General features: G+C 39.5%; 1 protein-coding gene across 2 annotated transcripts in view; it reads left to right on the forward strand.

The window, feature by feature from the left end:
- MYO3B (myosin IIIB) overlaps window positions 1-14,148 on the forward strand; it is a 367,772-nt gene that overhangs the window by 200,411 nt on the left and 153,213 nt on the right. For both annotated transcript variants that reach the window (XM_044380159.3, XM_057318508.1), the window contains exons 22-24: window positions 2,301-2,380; window positions 9,367-9,444; window positions 12,001-12,206. In XM_044380159.3, the coding sequence (XP_044236094.3) occupies window positions 2,301-2,380; window positions 9,367-9,444; window positions 12,001-12,206 (364 nt within the window). The remainder of the gene's footprint in view (window positions 1-2,300; window positions 2,381-9,366; window positions 9,445-12,000; window positions 12,207-14,148) is intronic.

The following is a 14,148-nucleotide window of genomic DNA, read 5'->3' on the forward strand; positions in this document are numbered from 1 at the left end:
GGGAACACAAGCGGGGGAGTGGGAGAGGAAGAAGCAGGCTCACAGTGGAGGAGCCTGATGAGGGGCTCAATCCCGTAACGCCGGGATCATGCCCTGAGCCGAAGGCAGACGCTTAACCGCTGTGCCACCCAGGCACCCCTGTTATTTTATTATTGTTATTTATTGTTGAGTTGTAGGAGTTCCTTATAGATCTTGGAAATTAACCCCTTATATGGTCTGCAAATATTTTCTCCCATTCTGTAGGTTGCCTTTTCCCTCTGTTGATTGTTTCCTTTCTTGTGCAGAAGCTTTTGATTTGATGTAAACCTGCTTGTCTATTTTTGCTTTTATTGACTGTGCTTTTGATATCCTATCCGAGAAATCATTGCTAAGATCAATGTTATGAAGCTTTCCCCCTATGTTTTTTTCTAGGAGTTTTATAGTTTCAGGTCATTTAAGTCTTTAATCCAATAGGAATTGAATTTTGTGTAAGATAGGGGTCCAGTTTCATTTTTTTTTTGTATGTGGATATCGAGTTTTCCAAACACAATTTGTTGAAGAGACTATCCTTTCCCCATTGTATAATCTTGATACCCATCTTACAGATTATTTGACCTTATATGCATAGATTTATTTCTGGGCTCTCTATTCTGTTCCGTTGGTCTCTATGTTGTCATTATGTCACCATACTGTTTTGATTACTGTTGCTTTATAATATATTTTGAAATCAGGAAGTGTGAAGCTTTCAGCTTTTCTTTTCCTTCTCAAGATTGTTTGGAGCTTTGGATCCCTTGTGGTTCCTGATGAATTTTAGGGTTGTTTTTTATATTTCTGTGAAAATATCATTAGGCTTTTGATGGGGACTACATTGAATCTATAGATCTTTTTGGGTATCGTGGACATTTTAACAATATTAGATCTTTCAATCCACAAACACAGTAAAGGGTAGCAGAATATGCTACCCTAAAATATGCCACTTTGGCATAAAGATTATTTTGAGCTGAAGGTAATTGAGAAGAAGCAGATATAAGAAAAGCTTTCTCCCCTCCCCCTGTTTACATAAATCAAGACATAAATTTGTACAAGTATCCCCCCAGCCCTCTCTACCAGGAAGGACAGAAGTTAATTACCAGAGACAACTCTAGATCCTCATCAGCCCAGAGACAGCACCAGAGGGATCTGTATAACAAAACTTTACTAACTAGCCCTTACCTTCCATTAGCTTCCTCATATATTTACCTTCCCGTAATTTGCTGCCCCTAGAAAATCAAAGATCTCTTGTCACTTACCTAGAAATGTATTGTTCTTTTGTTAAGATGCTATGTGAGCCCAGTTCTAACTACCCCTTGAATTATTTATCACCAAGTACTCCTGTGTGTATGCATGATGCATGTATTAATAAACCTCTGTTTTTCTCTTGTTAACCTGTCTTCTGTCGATGTAATTTTCAGGGCCCCAGGAAATGAACCTACAATGAGTAGAGGAAAAAGATTATTTTCCTCCCCAAGAATAAGATGTCTTTCCATTTATTTGTGTGTCTTCTTTAAATTCTTCCAGGAATGTTTTGTAGTTTTCAGAGTACAAGTCTTTCCTCCTTGGTTAAGTTTATTTCTAAGTATTTTATTCTTTTTGATGCTGTTGTAAATAGGATTTTCTTAATTTCTTTCTCAAATTTTCATTGTTAGTGCATAGAAATGCAATTGATTTTTTGATGCTGATTTTATATCTTACAACTTTGCTGAATTGATTTATTAGTTCTAACAGGTTTTTTGGCAGGATCTTTAGGGTTTTCTATATATAAGATCATGCCACCTATGAATAGAGATCGTTTTACTTCTTTCTTTACAATTTGGATGTCTTTTATTTCTTTTTTTTGCCTAATTGCTTGAGCTAGGAATGCTAATTGAATAAAAGTGGTGAGAGTGAGCATCCTTGCCCTGTTCCTGATCTTAGAGGAAAAGCTTTTGCTCTTTCACTGTTGAGTATGTTAGCTGTGAGCTTTTCATATATGTCCTTTTTATGTTGTGGCAATTTCCTTCTATTCCTAGTTTGTTGAGTGAATTGGAGAGTTTTTTATTATTTGTTTTTTGCTTATGAAGCTAAGATAAATTCAATTTATATTATAAATTATTTTTAAATTATTATAATTTGTTTATAATTTATATCATTAAAGTCACAAATTCAAATTCTTCCAAATTTTTCATATTCCGAGCAGATCATTTGGAAAAATTAATAAAAATACAAGCACATAAAGGAAAAAATTATTTAAATACTATTCCTTAACTTTTCCTTCACTTTAATTTTTTGTCTTTTTTGTTCAGGTAACTTGGCCCAGACAAGAGCCAGGATAACAGCAGCCTCAAGATCTTTGCCTCCGCATTTCAGTGCTGGGAGAACCAAGGTGAGTAACAGGTTTATACTCAAAATAGTGTGAACCGTGGGGTGCTCCTGCCTTGGAGATAATCCTAGAGTAGGCAACTTTATCTGGCCCACTGCTGGGGAAGTCAGGTAAAGAAATGGAAGGCATTTAGAACATCAGGGATTAGGAAATTTGAAACAACATCATGGAATCCTTACAATCCTGTGTTACAGAAGAAACTTTCCCTCTCCCCTCTTAAATTTGGGGGACTGAACTAAACTCAACCTGAAAGATTAACAGAAGAAAACACACACACACACACACACACACACACACACACACACACAAATTTTAGTTATATACTTACAGGAACTCACTCAAAAAAGTAACCCAAAGGGATAGTTAGAATTTAAGGCTTATATACCATCTTAAAAGGGATGAATGGGGCAGGAAGGGGCACTTGACTTTGGGGAAAAACAAATGATCCCTTAGGAGAATAGAAGGGAGGTATGGTAGTTTTGTGACAGTGTCTGTTAGGCAATTTCTTATCCCAGTGCTCATTTCTCATCTCTGTTGATAGGAGTCAATCTTCCATGGCAGGTTGTGAAACTGCCAGGGAGGAAATTTACAACAGTTGGATGATTTTGAGAGGCCCTGTTTTTAGCCAGATAAGGGCAGTTCAAAAAACGCCTCTTCTAATCATGAAACACTACATCAAAAACAAATGATGTACTGTACGGTTACTAACATAACATAATAAAAAATTTTTTTAAATAAATAAAATTTTAAAAATTTTAAAAAATTTAAAACTTTTTAAAAATAAAGGAAAATGAATTAAAAAAAAAAAAAGCCTCTTCTTGCAACTGTAGATTCTCAAATGTATTCAACTCAATACCTATGGCACCGTGGCATATTCTGGACCCTTTCATGTGATTCTTAGACCACTTAAGATACAGAACAATGACACTTGAAAGTAAAGCCTATCTAGGAAGAGATAGAACACTTTTCCTTGAGGCTATCACCAACCTACAGAGGAGGATAACAGGGACCAAATGGAGTCAGCAGGGAGGAAAGAAACCAAACCATTTCCTGTCATTCTGCTTTGCCGTCTGAAAAATGAGGGGTGTACTTATCTGTGCAAAGGGAATGTTAGATGGGTTAATAAATATCCCACTGTAAAATATTTTTAACTGTTACATCCTTTCAGCTAATATTTAGCAAGGACCTCCAGGTTTGGCTGGTTAATGTTCATTCTGTATACTAACACCAAAACCCAATTATCTAAAAGGTGATGGAGTAATAAAATAAATAGATCACATCTCTGAATTTTCATATATTTTTATTTACATTGAATATTAAATTATTTAATAAAGAATAATAAATTCAGCCACACAGAATACTGTTGAATATTCTCAAAATTGATACAAACATAAATACCTATATTTAACTTTCTTAGAGAATGAAAAACTTACCTACATGTAATAAGGACTGAGATCATTTTTGTTAACAATAATTTTTATACCCATGTTGCTATTATAATCACATGTATTACTCTACTCTTCAGTTTGTAGCAAGATATTAGGACTACATAACATGGGTTATATGGGCCCCTAGGAGAGATTTACATCAGCGTTTCATTGGTTATAAGAGCCTCTTGATATTATTACATGTAAAATTTTGTAAATACAGTTGATTCTTATTCTTCGTGAAATTATGTTCTATAAAGTTGCTGTGAACACTGAATCAGCAAATACAGAAGCATTGCTCCTAGGGGAAATATGTAGTTAGGTTCCTGAAAGCCTCTGCTCACAACATTGTTGTCAACTAATTAGTACATATTCTTGTTTTATTTGTGTTTCTATTTAAAGGCACAATATTTAATATATATTTCTCAGAAATAATTATATGCAGTATTTCTTTGTATAAAATAATATTTTTTTAAAGATTTATTTATTTATTTATTTATTTATTTATTTATTTATTTGAGAGAGAGAGAACTAGAGGAATAGCAAATGCGAGTGGGGTTGGGGCAGAGGGAGAGGGAGAAAATCTCAAGCAGATTCCCTGCTGAGCATGGAGCCTGATGCAGGGTCCTGAGGTCATGACCTGAGCCAAAACCAAGAGTTGGATGTTTAATCAATTGAGCTACCCAGGAGTCCCTAAAATAGTATTTTAATTACAGTGTTTGTGTCATTGAATTCAAGGCCAGCAGCACTATAACTCATGTCTGAATGAAGCTTATCTAATGCACGTATGTTCTCCAAGAGGTATTTAATAGCCTTCTTGCACTTAGGAACACTAGACAGCACTCCAGCACTATGCTTGGGGGCTATTTTAAGCCGTGAAATCACTGGCCAAAAGTACAAAAATGCAAAACACATGGCACTTCAGTAAACATGGAAAAGGACACTTGGTTATAGCGTGAAAGCTAAAATGGGAAGGCAGAGCGTCACCTTGTTCAACCTGAGCTGGAAACACATACATCAGGTGATCGAAGTTTTCACCACTCTGTATATCTATGAATGATCATGAAAGTGTTGCAGGCACTGATTTGGGGGTTAAAAATAAATTTTAGAAAGTAGGCACATTCACAAATACAGAATCCACAAAGAATGAGGATTAATTATTTGTTTTTTGGAGTCATTGGCTCCCACTAGATTCTGAAGGAGATTGTGACACAAGAAGACTAAAGACTCCCATGTAATATTCTCTGTCAGCTCACATTACCATCCTTCCCTCAACTTAATTTTGTGGCTTTTGGATTCTGCCAGGACCCTGTTCCCCTACTGGTATTCCCAGAATACCAGCACAGTGTTACCTCTCTCTACACTGCCTCCTGTTGTTCAGGCTTGCCTATGTGACAAGTGTGCCCTCTAGTATGTGGCATATATTTACATCATTATAATAATAATAATGTATATCAGTGAGATGAAAATGACTCATGATTTGTTTTCATTTGGAATATGGATGAGTCGAAAGTGCTAGTTAAGGCACCAGAAAATAAGTGTCACAATAGCAATAAAAAAACTCTAGAATTTTTCTCTGTCTTATCCAAGGTCAAATAACACAGGTGGTCTTTTAGGAAGCTGGCCTCCAGCACATTCAGCACCACCACACTATGACACATGGATGTCGTCGATGCCAGTCTTGCTTTTCCCTTCAGGGCTGAGGAGGCTTTGAGAGGAGTGACGCTGTGGGGCTTTTTTCCTTAAGGGGTGGATGGATCACTTGACAGCAGTAAAAATTCTTGACAAAGATGTTGTCAAGAAGGTGAATATAAGCATTTCTGAGGTTTTAGAATGCAAATAGTGGGTACTTCCTGAGACCAGGAAAAAAATCTTTTCAGTTTTTCGCTTATTGGTGAAATCTAGATGGTTTATGAGACTTCTTGGAATCTATGTCTTTATCCTAGAGTAAATTTAGTTGACAGATGAGGCAAGTCTTTTTAATAATATCATGCTTTCAGACCCATGTTATATCAAATCACATAGAAAAGCAGTATATAATGTTTAAGAAGTAAGGTTTTGGAATCAGAACTGGGTCAGATGTAGGCAAGGCCAATTACTAGCTGCACGGCTGGAAAATTTCCCTACAATCTCTGAGCCTTAACCTCCTTATATGTACAATAGGAATAATAATAGTTCTTACCTCATAGGGTCATTTTGAGACCTTACTGGCATAATATAGGCAAAGTGGTTACTACAGTGATTTTTACTTTGGAGCAATAGCTGTTTTATTACTCATGTTTTGATAACCATCTAAAACTCCATGTGTGGAGGCCATACATATACTGAAGTTTGCTCATTTCCCGTGGACTTGGAGTCTGTATTACAGTTTGTAAAGCTTACTCAGGACTACTTTGAACACTAACCAGTGCCTCTCACAAGGAATTGGGCAGGACATTTGTGTGGGCAGAAAGGAGGCTTGCTCAGCTCCAGTTGACTTATATCGTTACATAAATTGGCACTGGAAGAGAAAGGATACTGGGTTAGACAGATGGTGGTTTGATCCAGAATATTGGTTCTGCTGATCATTTTGAAATTGATTTCATTGGAAATATTTTCTCTGCCAGTAAGTAAAAAGATCTCTTTGCTGTGTTGCATGGGTGCTAGTACTTGCCATCTGCCATTGAAGAAAACTCTGCATCTTTGACATTCATCACTAAACTAAAACTAAGTCAAGAATGGTAATAATGGAAGAGAAACAAATATACTTCTTGCATGTGTACAAAGCAATAGCTTTTACAAACCAGTTTTCCTAATAAGGAAAACAGAGGTTTTTAGAAGTTGAATAACAAGTCCAAGTTCACACAGGTAGTAAGTGGAGGAGCCAGGATTTGAACCAGGTATGTCCAGTTCCAAAAATCTGTGTTCTGTAGCATATATCCTCTAAGCCCAGGAAAGCTTTTCTAGTGTCTTTACCCCCTATCTAAGGTAAAAGCTTATAAGATCCTCTGGGGAAGATTGTTTGTTTCTTGTGAATTCCCCATATTTGGGAAGAACTATATGCTAAATGATATCCCTAATGAAATCTACCTTCTGGATTCTTTCTGAAAGATTTTTTTTTAATTAAATGAAGCTACTTTTAACTAAATTAGCTCAGGATGACAAACTTTTAGACAACAACCTTCCCTTCTGTTTTGGTTTGGATTTTTTGGAGTTCCTTAGAGTTCCTGATAGACCTGGTGCAGACAGAGGTGAGGTTTGTGCCTCGTCTCCTAGTTTGAAGGACCAAGAGACTCAACTTCTGCTATGTCCTTTGTCCAAAATTCCCTCTTTCTGATCTACTTCATGTTCAGAACCTTGTGACTATACAAGAAGTCTTTGTCCAACAGAAGATCTTTCCAAATTCTTAAATTAGAAAATACCTCATTAGCATGTTATTTATTCTTTGAGATGCAGTACTAAATATGTAGGTAATAAACTGTAGACAAGCATTAGCACTTCTAGGCTGTATGTAATACCAAATAGGTTTTTATCTACTTCCCAAGAGTTACTCTGTATGTGAGTAGAAGGACAGAACTTGGTCTTGCTGGGTGGTTAGATAGGGGAGCCCACCAGCCTTATAACTTTTGGCGTGCAAATTAGTGTTGTATTCTTTATTTTTTGAGTTTGCTGCAGAGGACAGGTATTGATATTGAAAACAGTACTTATTGTACCTTTTAAACTATGTCTCAGCACAATATCCATCAAGGGTTTTCTGATCACTAAACTATTAAATTCTCAAATACCAAGGGCCCATTGTATGTTCTGAGGGAAGCTAATAGGTAAATCCTACTAACAGATAAATATGGATGAATTTTTAAGCTGCCCTTTTACTGTGCCCTAGAGCCTTAAGGGCTGGCTCACTGGTTCACTGACTAGTTTGAATAAAAAGGGAGGGAAATGAGGGAGGAAAAGGAGGGTTCAAAGTAAGACAGAGTTCTTCAGGGAGGATCTCTGAATAAAAGGAGGCAGTGGAGAAATTCCCAAGTTTAGTGTGTGTGTGTGTGTGTGTGTGTGTGTGTGTGTGTGTGTGAGAAGGTCAGGTTGGGGGGAGAAAATAAAGAGAAGAAAAGTTCAAGAAAACTTAGAATTTACTCTCTGGCAGAAGGCAGATCCTAGCCAAAATCTTCTTTACTTCAGTCCTGATTTGCTGGCCCCAAACCTCACCAACTCTGAGCTCCATCCTCCAAACAGGGATGGGATGGGCGAAGAGGACCTTCAGTGGGTCCTGACAGATGCCAGTGGAGAGAATGCAATACAGTCTGTGCAGGTGGGGTGGGTGGTGGTGTCTGTTTTTCCCTTCTCTATATTAGAACAGCCTTCCTGCTCAACACCAAGATTTCATTTCTTCCTTTCTCATTAAAAAAAATTTAAAAAGTCAAACCTACGGGCGGTTGTACCATAGCTTCAGCTGCATGCAAATGAACTGATGGCTTTGGGAATGCATCCAACATGCAGCCTAGGAAAGGAAGGTGCATTGCCCCCTGACATCACTTCACGCAGAGAGAGCCTCATATTCCTGCTCACTAGTTAGGTTGCTTTTCTAGTTATTGAAAACTTAGCTCCCCATTAATTCCCTTTCTTAAATAAGCCTGTTTTCTTTAAGCCAATTGAAGAGTTTCCTTCCATTTTGCACAGTCTCCTTAATACCCCTTGAGGCAGGCCTCATTATTTGCCCCCACCCTCATGCTCTCAACCCTTCTAGCACCCACTTTGCACTTTTGTTGAATGAGGCTGCAGACATCCTCACCCCATGGGGAGGTGGCCGCCTGGCCAGCAGTCCACCAAGCAGAACACACTTGCTGACAGCAGCATCTTCCAGTTCAAACATTCCTGCTTCATCCCCTTGCCACCTGTTCCGAGCAGATGGGAGGCTGCCACGGCAGAGGCTGGTGCTAAAATGCCACTCATGCACGTTGCAAACAAAAGGGCTTGTATGTGCAGGAGCAGGATTTTTATTGTTGAGGTACAATAACAAAACAGGCTGTTTCCTATAATTTTTTCATTCATAAATTTCCTCCAGTCAGCCTAGCTAGTTGGGATAGATGATTGGGAACAGGTGTATCTCAAGCTCTGGTCTACAGTGAGCACGTGGGAACTATGGGAGGTGGGAGGGTGGCAGGAAGGTGACTGGAGCTCATCTAATTCTCTGCGGTCCAACCTGGGCTTTGGGCCCATGTCTTTATAATCACCCAGCCTCATGGGTCATTGCCCAGTTTTCTTTTAAGAAATAGCTTAGTCTCATGTGACATTACTGGAGAATTTAACAGGGGCCCATTAGAACATCAGCAAATATAGAAATAATGGTGATGAGTTTTATACCGAGATCACGTGGTACTTTGCAGAGTGTGGTCTAGTCTCAAGTGAGTAGAACAGTGCAAATTTTATTTTTCTTTTATATGTCTTAAAACATCTCCCACAGTATTCGCCATTGTGTTATAAACATCAAGGTCCCTCAGGTATTTAACCAAAAAACTTTTCAGATTTTGGAAAAGCCAGAAAATGTCTATATCCTTAAACTACTTCCTTCTACCTCTGCTCTAGGTGGACACTCTGGAGGTGATACGACATCCAGAAGAAACCACCAACATGAAGAGACAGACCATGGCTTCTTACTTCCGGGTATGGAGTCTTTTTGATCTCTGTTCTGCCAAGGACTCCCAACCCTTCCCGTAAGAGGCCAGATATGGTGGAATTACTGAAATAAGAGCAAAGCACAAGAGTCAGTTAAGAAAGATTTGGGAGTGTGGGGAGAGAAAAATTATAGTGGGGACCTACCTCTAAGTATAATCTCTGATTTCAGAAAGATCAGATGAAATCCCATGTGTCTCCAGAGGGGGCCCTCTCTGTCACTAACACATAGCCCTGTCCATTCAGTGCGCTGATTCTATGAGCATTTGAGCTGCTACTGGAACCAGCTGCTTTTCCAGCGTATTTACTGACAAAGTGGCTAATAAAATTCCAGAAGGTGGCTTATTAAGTTCAGATCCTGAGGGAATCTGCCTTAGTTTTAACTTTATTTTCCTAGATCAAATTGACCCATTGCCAGACCCAATTATTTCCCATCTCTGCTGCCCCATTTCTTGATATTTCATCTAGTAAAATGACTCCTTTGAGTAAAAACATTGTGCCTAGAAGGGCTCTGTTAAATGCACATTATATAGGAAAGATAAGATGCAGACATTGTATCTTTCGCACAAATTTATCTTCATATTACAAAACACTAAGGTTGGAAGCCCCTTAGAGATCATGTACCACTGGAAGCTAAGGTCCAGGCAGCCTTGTGGTGGAGATGCTATTAGGCCAAAGATGGAATTACTGATCTCAGGTTGTAAGGTGGAGTTGCAATAGGAAGGGGCTCAGCGGAGATGGGCAGTCAAGTGGTCATAAGCTGGGGTTGCTGAGGCAGGCTGAAGGGACAGTACCTTGGAGCCAGCACCATGGGTGGAAGGCTCCATGGAAAGCTAGGAGGTTCAAGAAGGATCCAAAGCCAAGAAGTCTGACCTAGTCAGCTGTACTTCAGAAGCAGACTAAAATCGGGCTCAGAGAGTATGAATTGGGCCCAGAGGCCTTTGAGTCCAGCACTCAATCCATGTGGCGATTCTTGCTACAGCTTCTCTACCAGGTGAATATTCAGCTCCTGTTTCATCACTTTCATGGTTGGACATTTCTAATTGCCATTTATTTCTTATCTTGAGACCTACCCTGGTCCTGTCCCCTTTAGTGGCTGTATCCTCCTAGTGTCTTGGTGGACAGTGTGTGTGTGTCCATCCGTCCGTCCCATGGAATTTGGAGGCTCTGAACAATCCTGTGAGATCATCTTCAAGATCCTACAGTCCCTCTCTCAAAAGAAGTCACCTTTGCCTTATGATTTTTCAGAAATATATCCACGACAGTTTGGTGTACTCCACATGTTAATTCAGAGAAACGGATTATATCAGCAAGCTAGGTAATATCATTTTGGATCAGTAGGAGGTGTGATTATGAAATAACGAGACTGATTTCCTGTGTGGCTGGTAATTGCCCCTGAAGGTGTGTCCACAAGAGATGCTCCAAGAGTGGATGCCCCTGAGAAGTAGCGGAGGCTGTCCCCACACAGGCAGTGCTCTTCTTTTCCGCATGCCCTCTCTCTGTGAGAGCTCCCTGCCAGCCACTCCATGGATGTTAGTTGATCTTCATGATAGTCTCTTTTTCTCCAGCTTTCTTGTTTTCTTTGCCCTTTTTCTCTCTGTTTCTTGTTTCTCTTCTGCTTCATTACCGGTGGTATCAGTAGGATTTGCTTAGACTTCCTGGTGGTTCTTAGGCTGAAGAAGCAACTGGCCCCTTTCCTAAAAGCTAGATCTTTTAAATTACAGGTACAGTTTATGGAGTATTACGTTAGAATACCACACAAGCTGGTTCTGGCGATGGAGTTACAGGGTAACCTAAGCATGTTCTTCGACAGCTAAGTCTCTGTCTCATAGGGATATTGCTTGGCATTAGGTGATATTTATTTATTTTTTAAAGATTCATCTATATGTTTTCTTTCTTTCTTTCTTTCTTTCTTTTTTTTAAAGATTTATGTATTTGAGAGAGAGAGATAGAGAGCGTGAACTGGGGTGAGGGGCAGAGGGAGAGGGAAAGGGAGAGAATCTCAAGCAGACTCCCTGCTGAGTGAGGAGCCAGCTGTAGGGCTCAATCCCATGACCCTGAGTTCATGACCTAAGCGAAATCAACAGTTGGATGCTTAACCAACTGAGCCACCTAAATGTCCCTCATCTGTTCATTTTGAGAGAGAGAAAGAAAGAGAAAGAACATGCAAGCAGGAGGGAGGGTCAGAGGGAGAGAATCTCAAGCAGACGCCTGGCTGTGGAGGGAACCCAATGCAGGGCTCAATCCCACAACCCAAGGTCATGACCTGAGCTGAAATCAAGAGTCAGATACTCAACCAGCTAAGCCACCCAGGCACCCTGGCACTAGGTGATGTTTAAAGAATGCTTTTGAATCCACAGGCAGCTGTAAGTACTCATCAGAACCTATATTATCACCCCCTATTGCTGGTTTCTTTTTCGGCCTTATAAAGGTCTGTGAGTTGTTTATGAGCCAACAAACTGCTCTAGAGGCCCCTGTAGGCCTGTGTTGTAATTATCCATTATGTTTGTGGTAACCTCATTTCATGTGTATTTTTTCCCCTGGTAGTATTCTCTGATGGATCTGCTCTCCAAAATGGTGGTCGGACAGCCCCACTTTGTGCGCTGCATTAAACCCAATGATGACCGAGAGGCCCTGAAGTTCTCCCGAGAGAGTGTGCTGGCCCAGCTCCGCTCCACAGGGATCCTGGAGACAGTCAGCATCCGCAGGCAGGGGTATTCCCACCGCATCCTCTTTGAAGAGTTTGTGAAAAGGTCAGACCAGCCTCTTGGGAAATACATCATGTTAAATATAGCTGTCCTGTGGCTATCCCTGTCCCCTGGGACTGCTTCTCCTGCTTGTTTGCCTCCTAACATGTAATTGGATAGTTACCAGCTACCATTTACTTCCTTAAATGTTGCATTTTTATTGTGCTGCAGCTAAACTGCAGTGGTCTGGAGGACAGAGTAAGCACCCTTCTGATCACTTTTAAAAAATAAGAACGTCCATGAATATTTATATATTATATATACCCTTAGATTTCAGAGCCTCCAGATACTTACTTGGTATGATGAAAGTGTTCCTCCATAGGTGGGTCAAGATTCTAGTGGATGTGAATACACCCAGGCACCCAATCCTCTCTCAGGTTAAAACAATGGCATGTTATAATAGGATAGCTAACATTTACATAGCACCTAGAGTGTCCTAGATGTATAATCTCATTTGATCCATAGAACAACCTGTAAGCTATGCCCTATTATTTTCCCATTGAGGAAACTGAGGCACAGAAGAAATGTAAGTAACTTTCCCAAGGTCCCACGCTAGTAAGTGGTAGAGCAGAAATTTGAACCCACGCAGTCTTCAGCATCCACACTTTTAATCTCCTTGGTCCATTGCATTCAATCAGTGTTTATTGAAATAAATTGTTTTGGAGTTTTTTAGAGCCAGAAATTGACTTTATCTAGGAGTGAAAACCTGTTCTTTTCTATATAGCGGCCATAGGGATGCGTTGTGGTATCATGTGAATTACGGGTAGAATTTTTACAAAACTTTCTGTGAGGAACTGGGGGCAATAGTAACAAGAAGCCACCTGCGAGATGCACTGCTATCTGAAGCCATCCAGAGAGGAAAATCAAAATCCATTATAAAATCTGCACTCCATTAGCCATTTTAGTTTCTTTTACCTTCTTTCTAAAACTTATGCCCAAAGTCATTTTTCCAACTTTTTCTCCAGGAAGAATGGATTCGAATACGGTATCTTGCTTCATCGAGTCTTCCAAATGCCACTACATTCCATGGAGAAGAAAGGGCAAAGAAATTTCCTTGCAGTGAGAGCTTTTAAATTAAAAATAACGAAATGGCTTTTAGAAAAGAAGTGTCTTTGAGCTCCTTTTTCCTCTTAAATTTGGATGTGGAACAAGAAAAAAAAAAAGACTATTTTAGCACATGAATGTGACTAGTCAAGTATTTTTAGCCACTAAGTGTGGAATACATAAAAATATTTAAGAAAACAGGTCAAATGCTAAACAGATTGGCACTTCTTTGTTCGTAATCAGAAAGCCATTAGGCAAGTATGAACAAGAAATTCAAAATGTCAGTAAATCTGAAGGTATCAAAGATTTCTGAGCCAGCAAGTTAATTGGTATTTTGATCCTTTTGGGCAATTTAACAACAAAATAGATGAGTTAGCAGTTTTCTTCCTTGATGTTATTCAACAAATAGGTGCGCCTCTTATCTTCCTGTTCAGGAGTGCTGTTTTGTAAACTCATAGCGGAAATATGCAGAGAGAACAATCAAAGACGGAGAACAGAGTCTTCAGGGTTTATTGGGTAGAGGTAAATAAAAGATAAAGACTTGCTTTATGTTACTCTTTACCTTTTTGTATTTTCTGGCATTCAGGACTGAATCCTGAAAGACAGTGTTTGGGGGATTATGTTGTCAGGTTCCAGAATGGGGAAGTAGTTCCCCAAGTCACCCAGATGTGCCACTTGGCCAAACCTAAAATACTTCCTCACCCCATCATCTTTGAATTTTTTGGCAAAATGACTTGGAAGTGCTCTTCCTATTTTCCATTCATGGAGCCTTGAAGGGAGAGAGGTTATTCCCAACACCTTGTCATCCATGGGGCCAGGTGGGTTGGAAGGATTTATTCTCAGATAGGTATGGAAAAAGTCACCTGGCAATGCTGGGCAGGTAGCTAAAGCCTCCTGAAGTCAT

Source organism: Ursus arctos, unplaced genomic scaffold (genome assembly GCF_023065955.2).
Source record: "Ursus arctos isolate Adak ecotype North America unplaced genomic scaffold, UrsArc2.0 scaffold_1, whole genome shotgun sequence".
NCBI classification, from domain to species: domain Eukaryota; kingdom Metazoa; phylum Chordata; class Mammalia; order Carnivora; family Ursidae; genus Ursus; species Ursus arctos.